We start from the raw sequence: 27,194 nt of genomic DNA, 5'->3' as shown, positions 1-27,194 counted from the left end.
GGGGGCGGGATTCACGGCGGCCAACGGCCATTCGCCGACCCGGCGGGGGGTCGGAGAATGACGCCCCTGGTATTTGACATACAAGGATCTATGACATAGTCTACATAAACCCAGTGTTTCGGCGAATGCTTATTTCCTGACAAAAACAGATTGGAGTGATATTAGCCCTATCTGCTTAGCAGAAACTGGGCAAGTGGGCAGCTAACCACCAGGAGCTGGGTGACTGTAATTTAGACCTGCTCTCTTCAGCAGGCAGTGAGGATATCTGCCCAAGGTTGGCGAGGCTTGTGTTATCCTATTTATGTTGGTCCTTGATCCACCCTGATTAGTTACTATCTCCAGATGGTCCTCACCTCTACCAACCTTATGCTTGAAATTGGTGGGGAGTTGCGGGAAGATTTGAAGTGATGATCATTAGATCATAAGACATAGCAGCAGTAGTAGGCCATTCGGCCCATTGAGTCCGCTCCACCATTCAATGAGATCATGATGGATCTGATATGATAACCCTCAACTCCACTTTGCCATCTTATCCCCATAACCCTTCATTCCCTCACTGATTAAACATCTTTCTATCTCAACCTTGAACAGACTTAATGACGCAACCTCTACAGCTCTCTGCAGTAACAAATTCCACAGACCCACTATTCTTAAATGGACGACCCCTTACTCTCAGATTATGCCTCTGTTTCCAGGCTCGCCCACAAAGGGAAACAATCTTTCAGCACCTATCCTGTCAAGAAGGTTGTTTCTGATTCTTCTAAACTCCAGTGAGTACAGACCCAACCTATTCAATTCTCCTCATAAGAAAACCCCACCATATCCGGGAACAACCTAGTGAACCTTCTCTGGACTGCATCCCATGCCGGTATATCTTTCCTTAGATAAAGGGACCAAAACTTCACGGTATTTCAGCTGTGGTCGAACTAATACAATTGTTTGTTATCTGGTCTTTTCTCTTATTTCCCTTTGCGGGACCTACAACAATGATTGCACTTTAAAACCATTTTACTGGTTGTAAAGTGCTTTTGGACATCCTGTGACTCTAAAAATCCAAGTGTTTTCATTCTTTCAGAGTTTGTGAGACTGACTGGCAAATGACAAATAGCGTTATTAGAACATGGTGCAACATTTGATATCTCTCTTTGATGTTCAATCGACACCAACATCTCATAACTAAATGCAGAATGTTCATGCTGCCCATCCATACAGAGGAGGCTCCTCTATTATCAGGAGGAATGAGGAATAATACCAATGGTGCACATTTTAAGAGAATTGTTGTACTAGAAGCCTTGAGCCGGGATCGAACCTGGGACCTCGGCACCATGAGGCAGCAGGGCTAACCCTCTGCGCCACCATGCTGCCCCCTGATCCCCTTATTAATCAAGAACGTATCTATCTCTGTCTTAAAGACACTCAGTGATTTGGCCTCCAAAGCCTTCTGCGGCAAAGAGTTCCACACATTCACCCCTCTCTGGCCCTCTCTGGCCAAAGAAATTCCTCCTCATCTCTATTTTAAAGGATCGTCCCTTTAGTGTGAGATTGTGTCCTCTGCTTCTAGTTTTCCGACAAGTGGAAACATCCTCTCCACGCCCACCCTATCCATGCCTTGCAGTATCTTGTAAGTTTCAATTAGATACCCCCCCTCCTTCTAAACTCCAACGAGGACAGACCCAGAGTCCTCAACCGTTCCTCGTACGACAAGCTGTTCATTCCTCTGGACCGCCTCTGGACCCTTTCCAAGGCCAGCACATCTTTCCTTAGATATGGGGCCCAAAACTGCTCACAGTACTCCAAATGGGGTCTGACCAGAGACTTTTACAGCCTCAGAAGGGCATCCCTCGTCTTGTATTCTGGCCCTCTTGGCATGAATGTTAACATTGCATTTGCATTCTTAACTGCCGACTGAACCTACACGTTAACCTGTGAGAATCGTGAACAAGGGGCGGGATTCTCCGACGGGGGGGCGGCATGAAACCCGCCCCGCCGCTCCGACGCCGGCTGTCGAATTCTCCGGCGCCGGTTTTTTGGCGGGGGCGGGGATCGTGCCGCGCCGGTCGGGGGCCGTTGGCAGTGTCCCCCCCCCCCCCCCCCCCCCCCCCCCCACCGGTGATTCTCCGCTCCCCGATGGGCCGAGCTGCCGCCCATTTTTGGCCTGTCCCGCTGGCATGGATTAGACCAGGTCTGTACCGGCGGGACCTGGCTCTGAGGGGGCCTGTGGAGTCCTCAGGGCGGCGCGGGGGGATCCGGCCCTGGGGTGGGCCCCCATTGTGGCCTGTGCTGTGGGGACACTCTTTCCCTCCACGCCGGCCTGTGTAAAGCCCCACAATGGCTGGCGCGGAGAAGAACCCTCCTGCGCATGTGCAAGAATCACGGCAGCGGTTCTGGAAACACGCTGGCGCTCCTGTGCATGCGCCAACTCGCGCCAGCTGGCAGAGGCTCTTCGGCGCCGGTTGGCGCGGCGCAAACCACTCCAGCGCCGGCCTAGCCATCCTCCGCACCTTCTGGACGACCCGACGTTGGAGTGGTTCACGCCACTCTTTGGCGCCTGTACGGCCCGCCCCGCCGGATACCAGAGAATCCCGGGCAAGGACTCCCAAGTCCCTTTGTGCTTTTGATTTCCTAAGCATTTTCCCATTTAGAAAATAGTCTATACCTAAATTTCTCCTATCAAAGTGCATAACCTCACACTTTTCCACATTGTATTTCCTTTGTCACTTCATTGCCCACTCTCCTAGCTTGTCCAGTTCCTTCTGCAGCCCCCTTGCTTCCTCAATACTACCTGTCCCTCTACAGATCTTTGTATCATCTGCAAACTAAGCAACAGTGCCTTCAGGTCTTTCTTCCAGATTATTAATGTATATTGTGAAAAGTTGTGGTCCCAGCACAGACCCCTGAGGCATACCACTAGTCACCAGCTGCCATCCTAAAAAAAAAAGACTCCTTTCTCCCCACTCTCTGCCTTCTGCCAGTCAGCGAATCATCTATCCATGCCAGGATCTTACCCTTAATACCACGGGCTCTGAACTTATTTAACAATCTCCCTATGTGGCACCGTGTCAAAGCCTTCTGGAAATCTAAATAAATCACATCCACTGGTTCCCCTTTGTTTAACTTCCTTGTTACCTCCTGAAAGAGGTCGAACAGATTTGTCAGACATGACCTCCCTTTGACGAAGCCGTGCTGATTCAGTCCTATTTTACCATGCACTTCCAAGTACTCCACAATCTCACCTTTAATAACAGACTCTAAAACCTTACCAATGACCGACGTCAGGCTAACCGGCCTATAATTTCCCATCTTCTGCCTCCCTCCCTTCTTATATACTGGTGTTACATTAGCCACTTTCCAGTCCTCTGATCCAATGTTTTAATTGTTATTCCGAAGAAGCGTTGTACTGGATTCTAAACGGCCGTTTCAATTTGTACAGATGCAGCCTGACCTGCTAACAATATCCAACATTTTAATGTTTTTATTGCAGATCCCCAGCACCTTCAGTGTTTTGCTTTTCTTTCTTTGTACTCGCTGGACCAATGTAAATAACACACCCCTTGGAATCTTGTAAAGGGCATACCTTAAAGTTAATTGAATGGCCACAGCTAGACAGACAGCATGGACCGCGGATCTTCAAAACAGCAGCTTTGTTTTCATCTTGAATAACAAATTTCGGCAAGCACGGGTGCCATTTTTGGACAATGTATCCGATGGGCTCACCAGGCGGTGCTTGCACTTCCAACTGTGAATGAAATAGATTAGAGCAAAGAAAATAAAACAAAGTTGTGCAAACAGCCGCATATCAGTACTGCATTTATTGTGTCGTGGGTAAGTAAGCAGCTTCAAGCTCAAAACCGTGCAGAAATCTTTCACGAGAATAGCTCCCAAGGACTTCGCGATGGTAGATTGGAGAAGTAAGAATTCTTTTCCTTTCACAAAGAAAGGCTAAAAGGAGACTTGTTAGAGGTATTCCAAATCATGAGGGATCTCCATTGGTCACAGCTTTGCATGTTGGTACAGTGGTTAGCATTGCTGCCGCATAGTGCCAGGGGCGTGAGTTCAATCCCACCCTTCGGTTACTGTGTGGAGTTTGCACGTCCTCCCCGTGTCTGTGTGGGTTTCCTCCAGGTGCTCCGGTTTCCTCTCACAGTCCAAAGATATGCAGTTTAGGTGGATTGACCATGCTAAATTGCCCCTTAGTGTCCAAAGGTCAGATGGGGTTACAGGGATAGGGCAGGGGAGTGGGCCTAGGTGGGGTGCTCTTTCGGAGGTTTGGTGTTGACTCGATGGGCCAAATGGCCACCTTCTGCACCGTTGGGATTCGATGAAACAATTCCCGTGTACCATGACATCGTCTTTGATATTATTTAGTCTGTTGTTAATTGTTACACAATAAGCATTCCTCACAAAACCCTGGAGTAGCATCGCTATAGGCCATTGGCTAAGAAATTCCTACTTGCGAATCTCAATATGAGAAAACTATGTAAGAAAGCTTTTTTATTTAATTCATTATGGGTCAAAATGTAAGGCAGATGTTTAACTTGTCCGGAATTCTCCAGCTGTTGGGATTCTGTTTCCCTGTCAGCAGCACCACTCCCCCCCTCCCAACACCCCCCCCCCCCCCCCGTCTACGGCATGGGGTAGCTTCAATGGGAAAACCCATTGACAAGAGGCGGAAGGATAAAATCCCGCCACCAGCGAATGGCTGAGGAACACGAGGCTGGGAGACCGGAGAATCCAGCTCCTTTGATTACATTGCAGCGTGTGCAATGTTGGCATAGTACTAATCTCGCCAGGCTTGTGGCCTAGAGGGACCAGGAAATGATCCAAATTCAACCATGAGTAACTGATGGAATTTAAACCAAATTAATAAATCAAGAATATAAATCTACTCTCTGTAATGGTGGCCATGAAGCTATCATTGATTGCCATAAAAGCGCATATAAATTCATAAATCTCCCTTTAGGGAAGGAAATCTGGTCTAGATGTGACTCCAAATCTACAGCAATGTAGGGTTGACTGCATTCTGTCATGGTCTTGCCAGTGTAAGGCCTTACCAATGAGGCCCATGTCTTCTGAAATAAGTTTTAAAAAGTGATACATTTTGGGCAAGTATTCCAGACCTTTTTTTTTTGACACTGACGCTATTTAGGAAATGTGGCAGATAATCTGCATTCAGCAAGGTCCCCAAACAACATTCAAGTAATGGCCAGATGATCAGCTTTTTTCCAATAAAGTTGGTTGAGAACAAACGCTGGCTGAACTACTCTCCTCTTCTTTGAGATAGTGCGAAAGGGATCTTTTACAATCGACTGGAACCTAAATTTAACGGGTGATGTAGAATTTATAAAGAGGGTACGGGGGAAGATACCCAACCTGGACTTGCACAAGTTGGTGATGGGAGGGGATTTTAATATGGTCATCGACCCTGGCCTGGACCGGTCGTGTCCGAAAAGGGGGAGAGTGCCAGCAATGACAAAGGAACTGATAGGGATCATGGAGCAGATGGGGGGGGGTCGACCCATGCTGGCGGGGGTGGTGGACACTGGGTACTCGGCCATCACTATTTCGGATCATGCCCCACATTGGGTGGAACTGCAGGTTAGTGGGGAGAGCTTCCAGCACCCGCAATGGAGATTGGATGTGGGCTTGTTGGCGGATGAGGCGGTGTGCGAGAGGGTGAGGAAGTGCATGCAGAACTACCTGCAGGTCAACGACACGGGGGAAGTCTCAGCAGCGGTGGTCTGGGAGGCGCTGAAAGCAATGGTGAGAGGGGAGCCGATTTCGATCTGGGCTCATAGGGACAGGATGTTTAGGGCAGAGACGGACCGACTGGTTAAGGAGATCCTACAGATAGATATGAGGTATGCGGCGACCCCGGGGGTGGGGCTGTTAAGGAGGCTGCAGGCTGAGTTTGGGGTGATGTCCACAGAAAAGGCAGTGGAGCAGCTCAGAAAGGCGAGGGGGGCGTTTTATGAACATGGGGAGTAGGCCAGCAGAATGCTGGCACAGCAGCTTAAGAAGAGGGAGGCGGCCAGGGAAATAGAAAAGGTGGTCGATGGGGACGGGAATCTGGTAGGGGACTCGGCTGGGCTAAACAGGGCGTTCAGGGACTTTTACAGCAGACTCTATCGCTCGGAACCCCCCACGGGGCCCGAGGGGATGAGGAGCTATTTGGACGGACTGACCTTCCCAAGGGTGGGCAGGTAGCTGGTGGATGGGCTGGGGGCCCCGATCAGGGCCGAAGAAATAGCTGAGGGCTTGAAGGCAATGCAGTTGAGTAAGGGACAGCGGCCGGACGGGTATCCGGTGGAATTCTACAAGAAAATCTCGGGGATATTAGGGCCGTTGTTGGTCAAGGTTTTCAATGAGGCGAGGGATAGAGGGGTGCTGCCCCCGACAATGTCACAGGCCACTATTTCGTTAATATTGAAGCGGGACAGAACCTGGAGCTATGTGGATTTTATAGGCTGATCTCACTGCTTAATGTGGACGCCAAGCTGCTGGCCAAAGTTTTGGCCTCCAGGATTGAAGATTGTGTGCCGGATGTGATTATGGAGGATCAAACTGGGTTTGTCAAGGGCAGGCAGTTGGTGGCCAATATAAGAAGGCTGCTCAATTTGATTATGATGCCCCCGGAGAGTAGGGAGGTTGAGGTAGTGGTGGCCATGGATGCGGAGAAGGCATTCAATCGGGTGGAGGGTCGATGGGAGGTGTTGGGATGATTTGGGTTCGGTAGGGGCTTTACCGACTGGGTTGGCTGTTGTACCAGGCTCCGGAGGCTAGTGTAAGGACGAATATGACGATCCTGGACTATTTTTGACTGCACCGGGGGACAAGACAGGGATGCCCCCTCTCCCCACTGCTGTTTGCGTTAGCTATAGAGCTGCTGGCAATTGCTCTGAGAGATTCAAGAGGATGGAAGGGGCTGGATCGGGGGGCGGTGGGGGGTGGAACATAGGGTCTCGCTGTACGCGGACGACCTGCTCTTTTATGTAGCAGATCAAGGGGCAGGGATGGGTGAGATCATGGTGACTTTAAGGGAATTTGGCCGGGTTTTCGGGATATAAACTGAATATGACAAAGAGCGAGATGCTTGTAGTCCAGGCAAGAGGTAATGAGGGTTGGCTGGGGGAGCTATTGTTTAGAACAAAGAACAAAAAACAAAGAAAATTACAGCACAGGAACAGGCCCTTCGGCCCTCCCAGCCTGTGCCGATCCAGACCCTTTATCTTCCCAAACCTGTCTTCTATTTTCCAAGGATCTACTTCCCTCTGTTCCCCGCCCATTCATATATCTGTCTAGATGCATCTTAAATGATGCTATCGTGCCCGCCTTTACCACCTCCATTGGCAAAGCATTCGAGGCACCCACCACCCTCTGCGTAAAAAACTTTCCACGCACATCTCCCTTAAACTTTCCCCCTCTCACCTTGAAATCGTGACCCCTTATAATTGACACCTCCACTCTTGGAAAAAGCTTGTTGCTATCCACCCTGTCCATACCTCTAATAATTTTGTAGACCTCAATCAGGTCCCACCTCAACCTCCATCTTTCCAACGAAAACAATCCTAATCTACTCAACCTTTCTTCATAGCTAGCACCTTCCATACCAGGCAACATCCTCGTGAACCTTCTCTGCACCCTCTCTAAAGCATCCACATCCTTCTGGTAATGTGGCGACGGGAACTGCACGCAGTATTCCAAATGTGGCCTAACCAAACTCCTATACAACTGTAACATGACCTGCCGACTCTTGTACTCAATACCCCATCTAATGAAAGCAAGCATGCTGTATGCCTTCTTGACCACTCTATCGACCTGCGTTGCCACCTTCAGGGTACAATGGACCTGAACTCCCAGATCTCTCTGTACATCAATTTTCTCCAGGACTCTTCCATTGACCGTATAGTCCGCTCTTGAATTAGATCTTCCAAAATGCATCACCTTACATTTGCCTGGATTGAACTCCATCTGCCATTTCTCTGCCCAACTCTCCAATCTATCTATATTTTGCTGTATTCTCTGACAGTCCTCCTCACTATCTGCAACTCCACCCACAAACAACAGTGGTCCGAGCACGGATCCCTGTAGAACACCACTAGTCACCTTTCTCCATTTTGAGACACACCCTTCCACCACTACTCTCTGTCTCCTGTTGCCCAGCCAGTTCTTTATCTATCTAGCGAGTACACCCTGAACCCCATACGACTTCACTTTTTCAATCAACCTGCCATGGAAAACTTTATCAAATGCCTTACTGAAATCCATGTATATGACATCTACAGCCCTTCCCTCATCAATTAACTTTGTCACTTCCTCAAAGAATTCTATTAGGTTTGTAAGACATGACCTTCCCTTCACAAAACCATGCTGTCTATCACTGATAAGTTTATTTTGTTCCAAATGTGAATAGATCCTATCCCTCAGTATCTTCTCCAACAGTTTGCCTACCACTGACGTCAAGCTCACAGGTCTATAATTCCCTGGATTATCCCTGCTACCCTTCTTAAACAAAGGGACAACATTAGCAATTCTCCAGTCCTCCGGGACCTCATCCGTGCTCAAGGATGCTGCAAAGATATCTGTTAAGGCCCCAACTATAGTGTCCCTCGCTTCCCTCAGTAACCTGGGATAGATCCCATCCGGACCTGGGGACTTGTCCACCTTAATGCCTTTTAGAATACCCAAAACTTCCCCCTTCCTTATGCCGACTTGACCTAGAGTATTTAAACATCCATCCCTAGTCTCAACATCCGTCATGTCCCTCTCCTTTGTGAATACCAATGCAAAGTACTCATTAAGAATCTCACCCATTTCCTCGGACTCCACACATAAATTCCCTCCTTTGTCTTTGAGTGAGCCAATCCTTTCTCTAGTTACCCTCTTGCTCCTTATATACGAATAAAAGGCTTTGGGATTTTCCTGAACCATGTTAGCCAAAGATATTTCATGACCCCTTTTCGCCCTCTTTATTGCGCATTTGAGATTTGTCCTACTTTCCCGATATTTCTCCAAAGCTTCATCAGCTTCAAGTCGCCGAGATCTTATGTATGCTTCCTTTTTCATCTTAGCTAGTCTCACAATTCCACCTGTCATCCATGGTTCCCTAATCTTGCCATTTCTATCCCTCATTTTCACAGGGACATGTCTGTCCTGCACTCTAATCAACCTTTCCTTCAAAGACTCCCACATTTCAAATGTGGATTGACCTTAAACAGCTGCTCCCAATCCACATTCCCCAGCTCCTGCCGAATTTTGTTATACTTGTTTAGGTTGGTGGGAGACAGTTTTAGGTACTTAGGGATATAAGTGGCGCATGACTGGGGCCGTTTACACAAGTTGAACTTGTCCCGGTTGGTCGAGCAGATGAGGGGCGAGTTTCGGAGATGGGATGCGCTACCGCTGTCGCTGGCTGGAAGGGTGCAGATGGTTAAGATTTTTATTTGTATTCCAATGCCTCCCAATTTTCATCCCACGGTCCTTTTTTAAGAGGATTAATAAAATCATTTTGGGTTTGGCTGGGTGGGTAAGTCCCCGCGGGTGAAGAAGACGATGCTCGAGAGAAATCGGGGGAGAGGGGGTTTGCCCTGCCAAACTTCAGTAATTACTACTGGGCGGCCAATATTGCTTTGATAAGGAAGTGGATGGTGGGGGCGGGGTCGGTTTGGGAGCGGATAGAGGCAGCTTCATGTAGGGGCACCAGCTTGGGGGCGTTGATAACAGCACCTCTGCCGTTCCCGCTGGCGAGATATTCCACGAGTCCCGTGGTGGTGGCGGCCTTGAGGATAGTGTCTAGGGGATGGGTGGGGGAGGGGAGCGTCTCCTACATCTACAAAGACCTAATGGGGGTGGAGGAGACGCAGATCGAGGAGCTGAAGCGTAAGTGGGAGCAGGAGCTTGGGGGAGAGATGGAGGACAGCTAATGGGTGGACGCATTGAACGGAGTCAACGCGACCGCTACATGCGCAAGGCTCAGCTTGATCCAATTCAAGGTGGTCCACCGGGCCCATATGACAGTGGCCCGGATGAGTAGATTCTTTGGGGCTGAGGACAGGTGTGTAAAATGTGCGGGAGGACCAGCGAACCATGTCCACATGTTCTGGGCGTGTCCAAAACTTCGGGGGTATTGGCAGGGGTTTGCGGACATCATGTCCAGAGTATTGAAAACAAGGGTGGCAATGAGTCCAGAGGTAGCGGTTTTTGGGGTGTCAGTAGATCCGGGAGTCCAGGAGGAGAAAGAGGCAGATGTTCTGGCCTTTGGCTCCCTGGTAGCCTGGAAACGGATATTATTAGCTTGGAGGGACTCAAAGCCCCCAAAGTCGGAGACCTGGTTAACTGACATGGCGAGCTTTCTCGGCCTAGAGAAGATTAAGTTCGCCTTGACAAGGTCACTGTTAGGGCTTGCCCGGAGGTGGCAACCATTCATTGACTTCTTTGCGGAGAATTAATCGTCAGCAGGGTGTCATGATATCCACATCAGCATATCATGGTGCAATCACACACACACTGATGGACAGGCAGTTGGACCAACCAGCGCACACATAACATCGCAGCCAATCACCAGTGAGAGCACATGCACTATAAAACAGGGAACACCACAGTTCCCGCTCATTCTACCAGGAGATAGCTCAGAGCACAGAGCTCACAGCGCGCCACTCAGACATAAACCATGTGCTGAGTGCCTCACTAAGATAGTGATAGGGCTGGGTCCACAGGTTAGCTGGTGAAGCACGTACCCAAGCCAGTAGTTAGTTGTTACAGTTGTTTAGACAATAAAACTGAGTTGTACCATCTACAGCCGTGTTGGATCATTTGTGCATCAGAACACCCAACACGACACAGGGGAGGGGTGGGTGGGGTGGCTAGGGTTGCGTAGAATAGGGGGTTAAATAGGCAGATCTTAGAGGGTCGGGTGTCGGTGTTTGCACTATGTTTATTGCTTTTTGTACACTGTTTGTATACTGTTGTTGTTTGTAATGCCAAAAAATTGTTTGTTAAAAATAAATCATCACTAACCTTTTGCAAACAGCACGGACACCAGCAGCTGGTACATCGCACAGACCGTCTCATGCATATTACTTCTGTCCCCATATTGTCCATAATGTGAATTTTGAACGATCGCCGTGACCCACAGATCAGTTTGCAGCAGAGGTTAGATGCTTCAGCGGCAAAGTAGATCTGTTGGCCAATCTTGTTTTTAACTTCATATTTGTTGTTTGTCTCAAATCCCAGCAAGGCTGAAAGCAAAGAAATTTACAGTGACTGCTAAGAGCAGTGCGGTACTCGCAGGCAGAACACTGGAGTATTGCAGCAGTAATTGCTGAAGTCCTTTCATGAGACCAGAGAACTTGGTGTCATTAGGGCCTCATTAATAAGGGATTTAGGAAGGCTGACAAATCAATATTCTATTTATCCTACTGGAAGCGGATGGTGAGCCAAGTTATTCAGGAGCTGCAGGAACAGGTGCACAAAACAAAATCCAAATCCAAGAATAAATGACCTGGTCCCCATTGTCCCTGGAAGTGGTAACATCAGCACATTTCCAGTACTTTTATGCATTCTCCATTTGTGGGCCATCACAGCTGAGCCTGAAATCACCCTCCCCTGACATGCACGCATGCAAACCTTCCAGACAGAGCCTTGGCTGGTTTGAGTCCCTGGAGGAAGCTATCTTTGACGTTCCAGAATCAGTGAATGGACAAGTGAACATTTCTAATCGACTGCCCATTTTATATTTTTATTCCCAACTAGGATAAAAATGCTTGCCGCTGGTCAATAACTTGCAACACAGGGTGAACAATATGAATGTTGGGTCAAAATCATTTGGAAGACATTGGGATATCATAAGACATTTGGACAGCACGGTAGCACAAGTGGATAGCACTGTGGCTTCACAGCGCCAGGGTCCCAGGTTCGATTCCCCACTGGGTCACTGTGCGGAGTCTGCATGTTCTCCCCATGTCTGCGTGGGTTTCCTCCGGGTGCTCCAGTTTCCTCCCACAGTCCAAAGATGTGCAGGTTAGGTGGATTGGCCATGCTGAATTGCCCTTAGTGTCCAAAAGGATTAGGAGGGATTATTGGGTTATGGGGATAGGGTGGAAGTGAGGGCTTAAGTGGGTCGGTGCAGACTAGATGGGCCGAATGGCCTCCTTCTGCACTATCTGTTCTTTGTTCCATTCACACAGTCATTCAGGGAGGAGCCTCAACATTTATATCATTTATCCCAATAAAAACAATGGTAACTCAATTAAAATTTGGGCAGATACTGGGGCAGTATGCCTTGGCTCGGTAAAGTCAGCAACAGTTGCAATATCACAGATTTACCTATTAACACAGTACGTATAAGGCAGATTTTAAAAAGTGCCTTTTCAGCTCAAAACAGCTGGCAGCATTTCTAAGGGCAGGGCAGAGTGACTGGTATCATTTAGGGAATTGTACCATGAAGACTGTGCCAGCAATATTTGACAAACAACAATGAGATGAACCTACCAATCTGCCATTCTTTTTGGTGTTGATTGGGGAAGAAATGCTGGCCAAAATGTGGGATGGAATGTCTACGGCAGATAGGACTTTCATGCTTTTATTGAAAACTCTTACGTACACAAGCTATTTCAATTTTCGGGGAGTAAAAGAAAAACGTTAGCAGTGTACACAGTTCAAACTGGAACTGAAGTTGATGTGCCCATGCTACCTTGCATGCCTCTGCAATCACTTACCTTCCACAAGCTCCAACTGCTGGTGAATCAGAAAGCCTTCTATCTGTGAAACAACAGACATGAATTGATTTTCTATTTCTTTCATATGTGAACATTACTGCCGGGATAGTTTTTGTGGGATACTACTTAATTAAGTATAGTTTTTGCACAACGGTTTTTGTGTCGTTTCCTGCTGTTTGATATCACATGTCTCTCAATTATCTTTCACGCTTTGCATCTCTCATGAGATTGCTTTGCAAATTTGAAAGATAATGGATAAAATCATCCAACATTAGGACCTGCCCTCTATTAATAAATAATCTTTATTAGTGTCACAAGTCAGCTTACATTAACACTGCAATGAAGTTGCTGTGAAAATCCCCTAGTCACCACACCTGTTTGGGTACACTGAGGGGGAATTAGAAATGTCCAATTCACCTAACATCACGTCTTTCAGGACTTGTGGGAGGAAACTGGAGCACGCAGAGGAAACCCACGCAGACACGGGGAGAACGTGCAGACTCCGCACAGACAGTGACCCAAGCCGAGAATCAAGCACGGGACCCTGCCGCTGTGAAGCAGCAGTGCTAACCACTGTGTTACCTTGCCACCCTACAAGGTCAACATTTGTGTCTTCTCTTCTCCTATGCATAAAAAATATAGAGATATGGGGAAAAGAGGCACTTTGTGTCCATTCATTCCTTTCAACATGCAGTGGGGCACTTTTATCCAAAGGTGCTCTTGAGGACAAGGTAGAATGTTTGCTTGGCATCCCAACCCCCTCCTTAAACATACACTCCCTCCACCACTGATGCACATTGGCATGTGCATCCCATCTAGAACTTCATTGTAGCAACTTGCCAAGGCTCCTTCAACAGCACCTCTCAAATCCACAACCTCTACCACCTAGAAGGACGAAGGCAGAAAATGCATGGGACCTCCAGCTGCTGCAAATTCCGCTCCAAGCCACACCCCATCCTGACTGGGAACTACGTTAGCATTTCTAAATTCTCAAAATCCGGAAATCCCTTCCTAACAACACCGTGGGCATTTCCACTCCACGTGGATGGCCATGCTTCCAGACAATAGCTCACTATCTTCTCCGGGGCAATTAGGGATGGGCTTTAAATGCTGGCCCAGCCAGCAATGCCCATATTCAATGAACCAAGAATAAAATGGCCAAGCCTTGGTTACTGGAAGTGCATGTAGCGCACTAGGACGCACAGTCCATGTGATTCTCCATCTGTTAACAGGCACAGGGAGAAAAGCATAAGGAAATAGCCTGCATTTCTTGTTTAGTGCGATTTCATGCAATTCCTGCTAATGTTCCAGAAACATCCCCACTTATGGTTGATACAAGAACAACTTGCTTCTACTTGTGATTAAAAACCCATCTGTGTAAGGAGGCATTTTAATAAACTTGTACAGTGACTGGATACTGTCAATGACTTGTCAAGAATTACAGTCCAATCCTTTTTATTTTTCTCCTCTGCCCATTGATATAAGGGTTGACGCTATCAGTGAACAGGGCCTCCTGGCTAGGAGGAAATGTGACGATGTGCAGGACTGAAGCTGCTGATTTCCATTCCATTACTTTTAATGTAGTCTTATCATTTCCAACTCGGCATCAGGGTGAGGGCTAGTCATTATTGGAAGCACTTCAGAGAACCAATCCTTTCATTTCTCTTTGAGGCAAATAACTGTACCGAGACAGAGAAAAGCACAATGACAAGGCGCTCTGTGACGGCATCCAGGACCATCCATTCTCAGAATAGCAAAGTTGGTATCAATTCTTAATTCTGAGTGTGAGGAGACCCTCTGAGTGTGAACAGTTTTCCTGGGAAATGGTTCGACAGGACAGGGTACGGGTTCAGCTGCCTGCTGTTCGCTCAGCCTAACCTTTCTATATATTGAAGGAAGGTTCGGGAGAAGTGAGCATCGCCCTTACGTACCTCGAGAAGATGCTCCAGCCCTGGTGGACAGTTTGTGGGAAATGGAGACACTGGTTGTTCAGCCATTCCGGCTGGTCCTCGTGGGAGTTGAAGACCAGGAAATTTGACAAGAAGCAATCCCGGGTCAGCTGGATTGAAGCAGAGTTCAGTTATTGCAACTAATTTTTATCAATGGAGAACACTTTCATCTTTACACAACACAAATGCTACCACAAATAGAAGGATCCATAAATGTCCAAATTTTCAAAGATTAGAAATGGGATTGTAAATTTGACATATAAGCAGCGACAAAGATTGAGGGTGCTGGTGTGGGGGAGGAGTGGGGGCTGGTCATGGGGAGGGGGAGGAAAAACACTTTGTTCCCGGTAGTTTTCCATCCAGGAAGTCAACGGGGAAGGTGAAGGTGGGAATATCCAATTCCGGTTACAACACAGCTCACTCAAAGCCAGCACTAATATTTAACTAATCCAACACAAACATGTTTACCCAGTGTTTGGGACAAACCCACCAGGGAGTGCACAGCATCTGTGAACTGCCTCATAACAGTTCTGGGCATAAAAACAATCACGACATTAAACAAGTCGTCCTGATCAGCTGATCAGCTGTTGTTGGAATTGTTCTCTTTTGGGTTACGGAGTAAAAGCAAAATGACAACAATCAAATTGTAATTGTATATATACACAGAAATATTTTTTTTACAAACAATATATTGTGCAACTAATGCGCCAGTCGTCACTGCCCAAACTCCACTGCATAAATACACAGAAATGTTTTTGCAATTACATTCCAGCTTAGGAAGGGAACTTGGAGGTGATCTTCGGAGGTGAACTTGTCCTGGGTGGGAAGGTAGCAGGATGGGGACGGTGGTTGGGTGGGGGTACGAGGTTGGGAGGGGGGCAGGTCCACCCAAGGCAGACAACAACTGAGTGGCAAGAAGAAACATTCTTGCTTTACCATGCCACATAAAAGAAACATTTCCACTTAGCTTGGAGGGCACCAAGGTGAAAACTGTGGCATCTTCCCTGCTTGGGCCCAGGTTAAAATTCAATGGGGAACTGTAGTGATACAATGGGACCCCAATTTGTACAAAGTGATGAGGTTCCCACATGCACCAAATGGGTGTCAACACAAGTGATCTAGTAAGGCTGAGTGTTCTGGCTTAAAGGTACCCCAACCCCTCCCTGCCAGGGTGGGTTAAAACCTCTCCTCCTCCCCAACCAAGAATATATTCAACGAAGAGGGTCTAATTGTCTTAACTTTATGGCTTAATGTGGTACCTTTTGAACCACACATGAGGAATGTTTTTGTAGCCTGGTTGATCTGCCAGTGAGACTGCTGCAAGGGCAATGTGGTCCATGATGGAGCAGTAACTTCATGGTGTTCAAGTTCATGAAGTCAGCTCCTTTCCAGAGCAGATTGCACCAAGCACACATTGGCACATGGAAGGGACGAGATGAGCAGGTTAGAAAGACTACGCAGGCTCAATCAAAGCTTGCAAAAGAGAATTGGATAATTATTTGAAGAGAGACATTCCTGGAGGGCTGCAGGGAAAAGGCAGTGGAGTTGGACTAAGTGAGAGTTCTTGCAGTGCGCCAACACAGATAAGATTTTTTGTTTTAAATTTAGAGCGCCCAATTATTTTTTTATTCCAATTAAGGGGCAATTTAGCGTGGCCAATCCACCTAGCCTGCACATCTTTGGGTTGTTGGGGGTGAAACCCACGCAGACATGGGGAGAATGTGCAAACTCCACACAGAGAGTGATCCAGAGCCGGGATTCAAACCCGGGTCCTCAGCGCCACAGTCCCAGTGTTAACCACTGCGCCACGTGCCGCCCTCAATCCAGACAAGATAAGCCAAATGGTTTTCCTCTGTGCAGTTACCATTCTGTGATTCCATCTGACTTGACCTAAAATGCCTTAAGATATTAAAGAGAACTTTAAGTAGCCTTGGAAGGTAAGACTGGTGGCAACATCATGATTTAGGTAATGGCCCAAGTCTCCATGTTCCGCTTAGCTGCTCCCGGTCCCTGTTAAGCCCTCATAAAACCTTTCAGTGCTTTCGTTGTTCAAGGTACTAACTATGATTTAAAGCCTTGTTACACATGTCTCTTGCAAAGGCTTCTCAGATCACTTGCTGAGCCCCCAGTTAAGGTTAATGGCTGCCTGCAGTGCATTGACATCAATGAAAGCTTATCACGGATTGATTTGCTTATCTAGTATTTGTTTTATTGCCTGCATTGATACGATAACGTGTCCAATACACTTTTAGAAATGCCCTTAGATTGTCAATAAGATACATAAGCCATGGGAGAATATTAAATAGGCTCTTTGATTGATGGCTGACCCGCTTATTTTGAGCTTTGCAAGATACTGTCATTGTGTGTGGCAAGCTGCAGAGCCAAGCTGTAGACTAGAAAACTACGAGCCTCAAATAGGAAAGGATGTGCCTTTGCTCAAGATGTGTTGTCGGCATAAGGGAGATATGGAAAGCCTAGGTGCAGAGGACGAGAAAAGAATGATTACAGTCTATGATAAAGAAACAGGGGTATGAGTGAGTTTCTTAGAAGTGGTACAGAGATGGACAGTAACAGAACAAGTTCCATCTGCCTGAACGGATAAGTACAAATGCTGGCTGAAACCTGACTGTTGCTTTGCTATTGAAATGAAGGCATTGGGTAGATGGGTCATGAATGACAGAATCATAGAATCATAGGATCATAGTGCAGAAGGAGGCCATTTGGCCCATCGAGTCTGCGCTGACCCTTCGAAAGAGCACCCTACCTGGGTCCAATCCCCGCTCTAGCCCTGTATCCCCACTTAACCTTTGGACACTAATGGGCAATTTAGCATGGCCAATCCACCTAACTGGCACAGCACCCAGAGGAAACCCATGCAGATATGGGGAGAATGTGCAAACTCCACACAGTCACCTCAGGTCGGAATCGAACCTGTGTCCCTGGCACTGTGAGGCAGCAGTGCTAACCACTGGGCCACCGGCAGAGAGACAGAAAAAAACATTGAAGACAAGAGCAGGATTCATTATGTAGATGATGGGTGGGAAAATCTGAGACATCCCTTCTCTTCCACATCACCCTTCCTACTCTTTAGCTGTCCACACATTTACCTTTTCCTCACTATCCCTTCCGACAAGACAGCTTCCTCTTCACCAGTTCTCACTTCGCCCTTCTCCTTACTGCAGCTTTCATTTACTCATTGCATGCATTCTATTCAGCACAGACCCTGCAACCAAAACCACTAGAAAATAAAACATCCTATTTGTGGATCCTTGCTGGGCACAAATTGGCTGCCACGTTTGCCTAAATTACAACAGGAACTACAGTTTAAAGTAATCCATTGGTTGCAAAGCAAGATAACTGGATAAGGGATAGTATGTTCTGTTCCAGCCAATATCCATCCAGTATATTGTCATAATATACACCAGTATATCATGGTGCAGACACACCCACTGATGGACACACAGTGGGACCAATCAACACACGCAACACCGCAACCAATCACCAGTTAGAGCACACGCACTATAAAGACAGGGGGCACCAGAGTTCCCGCTCATTCGAGCTGCAGCTTCCTAGTAGGACAGAGCTCACAGCCTGCAGCACAGATATTCACCATGTGCTGAGTGCATCGACTGGTTAGGACAAGGCATAGGTCTTTAGTTCAATCTAATATCGTGTTAACCCACAGTGAAAGTATGTTAAACAGTTTCTGACTTAATAAAATAGTGTCGCACTATTTCAAGTGTTGGTGACCTGTATGTGTTCCATGGATCCAGAGCGCCCAACACAACATATATTATTTATAAATTGCTGCCCAAACACTGCAATTTTCATTTTTGGGATGTGTGTATTGTGGGCAAAACTAATTTATTGCCCAGCCCTAATTGCTCTTCAGAAACTGGTGACGAGTCTCTTCCTTTCTGCACACATGTGGGTGGGCACACACACGTGGTGTGCATACATGCGCTGTGCTTTATTTCTGTGCTTTGATGCAACTTGCTCACCCATTTCAGAGGGCAGTTAAGAGTCAGCCGCACTGTTGTGGGTCACTTCAAGTGTGGGTAAGGATAACAGAGTTCCACCCCGGAGGACCTTTAGTGAACCAGACGGATTTTTACGACAATCACTATTAAGGAGTCAAAAGTTTTATTCCAGGCATGGTAATTAAATTTATATGGTGGGATTATGAACCCGTGTCTCTGCACTATTGGCTTCCGGATTACTAGTAATGTAGCCTTAGTACCAGATGACCAGAGGCTGCTTTCCGCTTTGAGGTGGGGGGGGGGGGGGTTAGATGACTGGTGGTGATTTAACCTGAGGATCGCCACACCTCAGGCGAGGGGAAAGCTTAAGAACGCAGGGCCTTCGTGAATAACCTCAGCCAGTACGGGGATTGAACGCGCGCGTTTGGCCTCGCTCTGCATCGTAAACAACCTGGCCAACCAATTGTGCCAAACTGGCCCCCTTTACTGGATTACCAGTTCAATAACATTAGCACTATGCATTCCATCCTGTGCATGTGTTGAGCTATGCTGCATGGCAGTAAAAGATAATTTCTACAGCTTTTTGGCACCGGGTCTGAACCCTTTGCACAAAACAAACCTTATATGGGCAGTTGATTATATATATAATTTACAGTGCAGAAGGAGGCCATTTGGCCCATCGAGTCTGCACCAGCTCTTGGAAAGAGCACCCTACTGAAGGTCAACACCTCCACCCTATCCCCATAACCCAGTAACCCCACCCAACACTTAAGGGCAATTTTGGACACTAAGGGCAATTTAGCATGGCCAATCCACCTAACCTGCACATCTTTGGACTGTGGGAGGAAACCGGAGCACCCGGAGGAAACCCACGCACACACGGGGAGGATGTGCAGACTCCGCACAGACGGTGACCCAAGCCGGAATCGAACCTGGGACCCTGGAGCTGTGAAGCAATTGTGCTATCCACAATGCTACCGTGAGTCATTGCTATTGAATGGGAGGAAATGAAAGTATTGGTGATGCTGACACATGTTTGATAAAAATGTGAGAAACACATTCATTTACCACAAGCAATAGAATTGAAAACTACAACCACGAGCTTGACATTGCATGTTGCAACTTGATTGCAAGTTCCCTTTCGACCCAACGACGACTAGCTGTAAAATGCTTTTGGACGTCCTGAGGCCATGGATGCTTTTTAAATATATTTCTTTCTTTTCATCACAAATCTCTACAACTGGCTTCCTGCAGATCCAGAGCTGTCGTTCCTCCAGCTCTGTAGGTGGGACACTCGGAGAACAGGTAGGCAAACTACCTAAAACAAATACGTTGTTAAGTCCATTGCATTGTTAAAGGTGGGTGCTAATCACTAGCTCAACTACTGGTTCATGGAATCCGTACAATGCAGAAGGAGGCCATTCGGCCCATTGAGTCTTCACAGGCCCGCCGAAAGATCACCCGAACTCAGCTCACTCCCTCCCCTGCCCTGCCCGCAACCCCACCTAACCTGCACATCTTTAGACAGGGTCAATTTAGTATGGCTGATCCACCACACAGAGGAAATCCGCGGAGACTCGGTGAGAACATGCAAACTCCACACTGACAGTCATCCAAGGCCGGAATTGAACCTGGGTCCCTGGCGCTGTGATGCAACAGTGCTAACCACTGTGCCATCGTGCTGCCCTTATTCATGGTTATCCATGAAGGCCCTGCCTTCTCAACCTTGCCTGAGGTGTGGCGATCCTCAGGTTAAATCACCCACCTGTCAGCTCTGAAAGCAGCCTATGGTCATCTGGGACTATGGCAACTTCACGCCACTCCTGAAAAACAGAGTCAAGATGCAAATAACCATTGAGCAATATTCTGTATCCAAAGCATTGAGCCAAGATAAAGAGAGGGAGTAGGAATTATGAGCATTAAATGTTGACTAAAAATAAATAAATACAGCCGTAAACAACATCAACATAGTAGCCCAAGACAACTTACAAATGTTTTGGCATGAAGCCCTGTCGAACTGGCAGTTTAACTGACTGTCTCAGAATGTCGAACTGAAACAGTTCTAAACCTATGACTGATATGGAATGTGCCTTCCTGTAGAACATTGATATCAATTTTGTCCATTGTGAATTCATGCAGCAATAGTTGTGTTGCAGAAACCAGCAGCTCACACTTTCAAAGCAGGCCTATACTGACGTAGTTGATCTGATAGTCAGGGTAAAATAGTTGTCCTGGGTGAGCGAGCTTTAGCGTTAACCAGGGCCCACTTAATACTGATTGCAATCTGGTCAACGTCTGCACGATAGAACAAAGTACAAGAACAAAGAACAATACAGTAAGAAGATTCATCTGAGGAAGGAGCTGCGCTCCGAAAGCTAGTGATTCGAAACAAACCTGTTGGACTTTAACCTGGTGTTGTAAGACTTCTTACTGTGCCCACCCCAGTCCAACGTCGGCATCTCTACATCAAAGAACAATACAGCACAGGAACAGGCACTTCAGCCCTCCAAGCCTGTACCGGTCATGATACCATCCTTGGCCAAAACCCTCAGCGCTTCCTTGTGCTGCATCCCTCTTTACCCATTCTGTCCATGTATTTGTCAAGATGCCTTTTGAACGCCGTTAATGTATCTGCTTCCACAACCTCCCCATGCAACGCAATCCAGGCACTCACCGCAAAAACCTGTTTCGCATCTCTCCTCTAAACTTTGCCCACGGACCTTAAACCTACGCCCTCTGGTGACTGACTCCTCCACCCTGGGAAAGAGTGCCTGCCCATACGCTCTATCCATGCCCCTCATAATAGTTGTGGATGTTTGTGTGGGGTCAGATTAGTCTTGGCCCCGACTGCTTCTTATGAAAGATTTTTAAATTAAAATTATTAATAATTAAAATTCATACAGTTGAATAGTTAGTGATGGGGGTGGGAAGGGAGGCGGGTTTTGGTTTAGGTTTCTCTGTTCCTGAACCTGTGATAATTCTTTTGCGGGGCTAAAGAGAACACAGGATAGGGGTTGTGGGCGGAAGGGGAGATTTGGTGCTCTCATTGAGGCACTGCCCCCTGATGGGTTACCCAATTTCAATAATTTACATAAAGCGCTTCTGCCGGCTGAGGAGCTGTTTTAATTTGACACGACGGTCGGTAACCAAGGGAAACACATATGAGATCATTGGCAAAAGAATCGGAGGGACATGCGGAAATTGGCTTGCACCTGCATGTTGATATGAACTGGCTAAAAGAATGGAGGAAGGAGATTCGTTTGCAATTTTTTGAAAGGATAGATTTTCGAAAAAGAATTAATTGCAGCGCTATGAGTGAAGGTGAAGATTGAGGGGCTGGTTGGATGGGTGGGGGGGGGGGGGGTAACTAATAGGATAGCTTCATTTGCCACAGATATACTGGACCAAATATCATCATTCTGCGATGCCTGATTAGTTTTATTTAAATCTGTACATGGAATGTAGCCGTCACTGGCAAAAACCAGCATTTGGAATTGTGAGTTCTTTGTCAAACTGTTAGCATATCTCTTATATATGATCCCTCAGCTACATCGAAAGTATTGTCCAACCTTCTGGTCTGTTTGAATGAAATACTGGAATTTAGGACCAGTTTTCAGCGATTCCCTTGAGGGAATTTGAATCTTTAACCAAAAAAGGCAACAGAAGAAAATCCTGTGAAGCAACTGAGGAAACTTTACTTTTTTATACGGAACAAATGTAGGCGTGCACGTACATTGAAAACAGAAGACATTTTTTAAAAAGGAAAATATACATACATCGACCATCTTTCGTTATTTACAATAGTTGCAGCTCTCGTTTTACGTTCTCCGGTAGGCGTTCAGTTCTAGCTGGTGTCGTGTTGGGTGCTCGGCTACATAGACGAACCAACACGGTTGCGGATGGTACAACTCAGTTTTATTACTAACAATAACAACATCTGTAAACTGGTTACTGTGGTTCGTTCATTACCCTCTAACCTGTGGACCTAGCCCTAACACTATCTTGGAGAAGCACTCAGCACATGGTGAATGTCTGAGTGGCTTGCTATGAGCTCTGTGCCCTGAGCTGTCTCCTGCTGGAATGACCGGGAAGTGTTGTGTTCCCCGTTTTATAGTGTGTATGCTCTTGCCTGTGATAGGCTGTGATGTTGTGTGTGTACTGATTGGTCCGTTGATCTGTCCATCAGTGTGTATGTATGTTTGCACCATGATGTTTATCTGAATATCATGACATCCCCCCTTTCTTACAAGAATATGTGCCTATGTGGTAATAAATATAGATGTGTACTGAGTTCAGCTGAATGTGTGTGTGCAATATCTACAACATGTACATGAGGCTAAACTATATACATAGGAAGGTGTCAGGTGCAACATAGCAACGAGGTTGTACCATAAACAAAACACGTGTAAACATTAAGCATCAAAACAAACTCCTGTAACGACAAAAAGAGAAACATATTAACATTGTGGGATAATACGTCAGTGAGTTCAATGTTCAAACAGGCTCATAAGTCCAGCCTAGTAGGTGGGCGACGAATTTGGGTTGACCGTTAGGGTGGCACACCGTTCATCACCCGGATTGACACTGTTCACTGGCATCGGCTGGTGGGTCCTGCTTGGAGACATCCGGTTCCTGTCAATGACCGCAACACGGAAGGCTTCCCGGTCGTCTGTATCACCGGTTTGTATATCGTCCGGGTATGACTCGGAGTACGGAGGCTGAATGGTCCGCACGTCCCTGCGAGGCTGTCGGAATTGGGGAGCGTTGGCAGGTTGAGCTGCTCGACAGCGGGCAGCGTAGTGGCCCATCTTGCCACAGCGGAGGCATTGTCGGTTCTTTGCCGGTCATTGCCGCTTTAAATGTGCGGATCCACAGTTGCCGCACGCCGTGACGCATGGCGTTCGTTGCGCCATCGCGCATGCGCAGTTCGGTCCTGCGTAGAGCGCGTCTGCGCGTCACGTCCCTCTGCATCGACATCTCTTTTGGCGCGTACAAGCGCGGGAGGCCGCGGAAAGCGAGCGAAATGGCCGCCCTCGTCTGGGCCGCGGGCCGGGAGGAACTCGATCGCCTGGACCCGCTCAGCCTCGGGGGACCGCTGCCGTGCCGATTCGACCGCCTGGAATTGGGAGTACCGGCTGGTCGCGTTTTCATGGAGGACGCAGGCTTCGATGGCGGTGGCTAGGGTGAGGCCCTTAATTTTGAGGAGCTGCTGGCTTGGGTGCCCGAGGTGACCCCCCCAAAAATCTGGTCCCGAATCATGGAATCGGAGGTGGCCTCATAACCGCAGGACTGCGCGAGGATACGGAGGTGTGTCAGGAAAGATTGTAAAGGCTCATCCTTACCCTGCAGGCGCTGCTGGAAGAGGTACCTCTTGAAACTCTCATTTACCTCGACGCTGAAGTGTTGCTCGAGTTTGAGAAGGACCGTCTTGTACTTCGTCTTGCCCTCACCTTCCGCGAACACCAGGGAGTTGTAGATGTGGATGGTGTGTTGCCCTGCCGTGGAGAGGAGGAAGGCGATTTTCCTGGTGTCCGTAGCATTCTCCCTTTCTGTGGCTTCTAGGAAGAACTGGAAGTGCTGTTTAAACAGCTTCCAGTTGACACCGAGGTTTCCAGTGATTTGGAGCGGCTGTGGTGGGCTGATGGTGTCCATGGCGCAGGATGGCGGATTCCTGAAGATGTGTAGGTAGGTCTCACAGTTACTGGGTTCCAATCCTGGTACTATGATGTGTTGGGTGCTCTGCTACATAGACGAACCAACACGGTTGCGGATGGTACAACTCAGTTTTATTACTAACAATAACAACATCTGTAAACTGGTTACTGTGGTTCGTTCATTACCCTCGAACCTGTGGACCCAGCCCTAACACTATCTTGGAGAAGCACTCAGCACATGGTGAATGTCTGAGTGGCTTGCTATGAGCTCTGTGCCCTGAGCTGTCTCCTGCTGGAATGACCGGGAAGTGTTGTGTTCCCTGTTTTATAATGTGTATGCTCTTGCCTGTGATTGGCTGTGATGTTGTGTGTGTACTGATTGGTCCGTTGATCTGTCCATCAGTGTGTATGTATGTTTGCACCATGATGTTTATCTGAAAAACATGACAGCTGGTTCCCCTGCTTTGCTCTTCCCCTTTTCTTCCTGACCCCTCTCCCCTTCTAGTCATCTGGTCTCAGCTCTTCCCTCATCAGCTCTTATATCCTGCTCCTGTTGGGTTGGCATGGGCCATTTGTTTTGTTATTTGTTGGACATGGTTAGGCTCCATGCCTCTTTAATCTATCCCCCTCCCTCTCCCTCCTCCCCCTCCCCCTTTCATTGTTATACCGTGACTACCCTCTTCCTTCCTCGCGTGTTTTATGGAAGCCCTCTTCCGACTCTTGGGTGGTGAATTGTATTTTCTTCATCTGGAGAAATTCCAGTAGGCCGGACAACCAATCTGCAGCTTTGGGTGGTGCTGTTGATTGCCAGTCTAGCAGTATTCTCCGGCGGGCGATTAGGGATGCAGAGACAAGGGCGTTGGCCCTCCACCCCATGAAGAGATCTGGCTGTCCTGATACTCCGAAGACTGCTACTCTTGGGCATGGCTCCACCCCCATCCCCGCCACCTGGCCATTGCTTCGGAGAAGGCTGTCCAAAACGCGGCAAGTCTGGTGCAAGGCCAGAACGTGTTGCTGTGGTTGGCCGGGCCTCCTTGGCACCTTTCGCATTTGTCCTCCACCTCCAGGAAGAACCTGCTCATTCAGTTAAGTGGGATCTGTGTATCACTTTCAGCTGCATTAGGCTTAGCCTTGCACAAGTGGAGGTGAAGTTGGCCCTGTGAAATGCTTCGCTCCAGAGTCCTTACTCTATTTCAAACCCCACCTCCTCCTCCCACTTCCTTCTTGTCTCGCATGGTGTCGAGCTTTTAGAGTGTTGTTGGAGCTGCACTCATCCAGGTAAGTGGGGAGTATTCCATTACACTCCTGACTTGTGCCTTATAGATGGTGGACAGGTTTTAGGCAGTCATGAGGTGAGTTACTCTCCGCAGAATTCCTAACGTCTGACCAGCTTTGTAGCCACTGTATTTATAAGGCTGGTATAGTTTTTTGTCAATGATAACCCCCAGGATGTTGGTAGTGTGGGATTCAGCAACAGTAATGCCATTGAATGTTAAGGGGAGATGGTTAGATTCTCTCTTGTTAGAGATGTTTAGCACCTGGCACTTCTGTGAAATGCAAATTAGATGGACTCCTGTACGGATCCACCATCTCGTATTGTCCAGTCAACTCCAGGAACAGGAATTGAATGATTTCCCTCAGCCAGCCGGTGTTGTATTCTGCGACCTTGCTGTTGTAATGATGCACACAGAACATCTGGTGAATTAACTAGAATGATGATTTATTGATTAACACATGGAAAGATAACAAACAGAATACTATACAGACTAGGTTACTATTTGAGTTCTGTGAACTCTCCTGGAACTACCCTATGTGTGACTGTCCTGCTGTACGTCTTACTACCAACTGCCGAGTGTCTCACGTCACGTGACCGATGTCTGATGCCACCAGCTGGTTGAAGGTCGCATTGCTAACTATGTACAATGCTATTCACAGGCATATTACCACAACCAGTTTTTCCCTCAATGACTTCCAATGGAGGAGTCACTATATAATGCCTCAGCAGTCACTGATAATACTTACTAGATTGCCAGCTCTATCTCAAGGGATGTTCTCTGTCATGCCTACTTAAGTGGGCTTGGTTGTTTTCTCCTTTCCAATATCAGCTGCTTCTGGATTACAGTAGGGTCAGAATATTTCCCAGGGGCCATGACTTTATCCTCCACTGAAATGTTACATGACACATCTGTTTAGTGCTGCACAATACTAAAGCCAGTTCTTCTCTCTCACTACTCGCTGGGTCTTGAGCTGTGTGTCATTCACTCTGTTCAACAGTCACTTCATATCTGCTAATACTGCGCTCTGTAGTGGTAACTGGGAGTTTTGGTCTCCCCTGGCAACAGCAGAAGCTCATTCGTCACCTGTCGCTCTCAATGAGCTGACTTCATCTTTTCCAATCAGTGAGGACCTGACAGAAGATCTGTATGACTGGCAGAGTTTCCTGTGCTAAAATCTTCCTCTTTGCTTTCCTGCCGCACTGATGACATGGATTAATGTTGACCTAACTGAAACCTATTCAAACTAATGGCAGATTTGACATACTCCGCTAGCTTGTTCGAATCCAGACTCCTGTTGGAGACTCAGACAATTTGAATGCATATTACGAATTGGCGACAGAGAAACCAGTCGTCCTTCCATGAATATAAATGGAGAATTATACAGAACACACTGAACCTCCACACTCCACCTTCACGCTCTCAGGAGACCCTCCTGTCAGATGTCCACTAATTCATATAACGTAAGGGAGCACCTGAGAGAAATAACATAGAACATAGAACATAGAAAATACAGCACAGAACAGGCCCTTCAGCCCACGATGTTGTGCCGAACCTTTGTCCTAGATTAATCATAGATTATCATTGAATTTACAGTGCAGAAGGAGGCCATTCGGCCCCCCGA

The 27,194-nt window shown here is 47.4% G+C and overlaps 1 protein-coding gene across 1 annotated transcript in view; it reads right to left on the bottom strand.

Moving 5' to 3' along the window:
- LOC140389282 (phospholipid scramblase 2-like) overlaps positions 1-20,459 on the bottom strand; it is a 48,550-nt gene extending 28,091 nt beyond the window's left edge. The window contains exons 1-5 of the mRNA XM_072473463.1: positions 20,408-20,459; positions 14,645-14,772; positions 12,714-12,756; positions 11,014-11,234; positions 3,575-3,736 (exon numbers count right to left, since the gene is read on the bottom strand). Coding sequence (XP_072329564.1) covers positions 3,575-3,736; positions 11,014-11,234; positions 12,714-12,756; positions 14,645-14,710 — 492 coding nt within the window. The 5' untranslated portion in view covers positions 14,711-14,772; positions 20,408-20,459. The remainder of the gene's footprint in view (positions 1-3,574; positions 3,737-11,013; positions 11,235-12,713; positions 12,757-14,644; positions 14,773-20,407) is intronic.
- Between the last annotated feature and the right edge of the window lie 6,735 nt (positions 20,460-27,194).

The sequence above is a fragment of the Scyliorhinus torazame genome, chromosome 14 (assembly GCF_047496885.1).
Source record: "Scyliorhinus torazame isolate Kashiwa2021f chromosome 14, sScyTor2.1, whole genome shotgun sequence".
NCBI lineage: Eukaryota > Metazoa > Chordata > Chondrichthyes > Carcharhiniformes > Scyliorhinidae > Scyliorhinus > Scyliorhinus torazame.
Note: the sequence above shows the minus strand (reverse complement) of the source record. Positions and strands in the feature narration are given on the sequence as shown.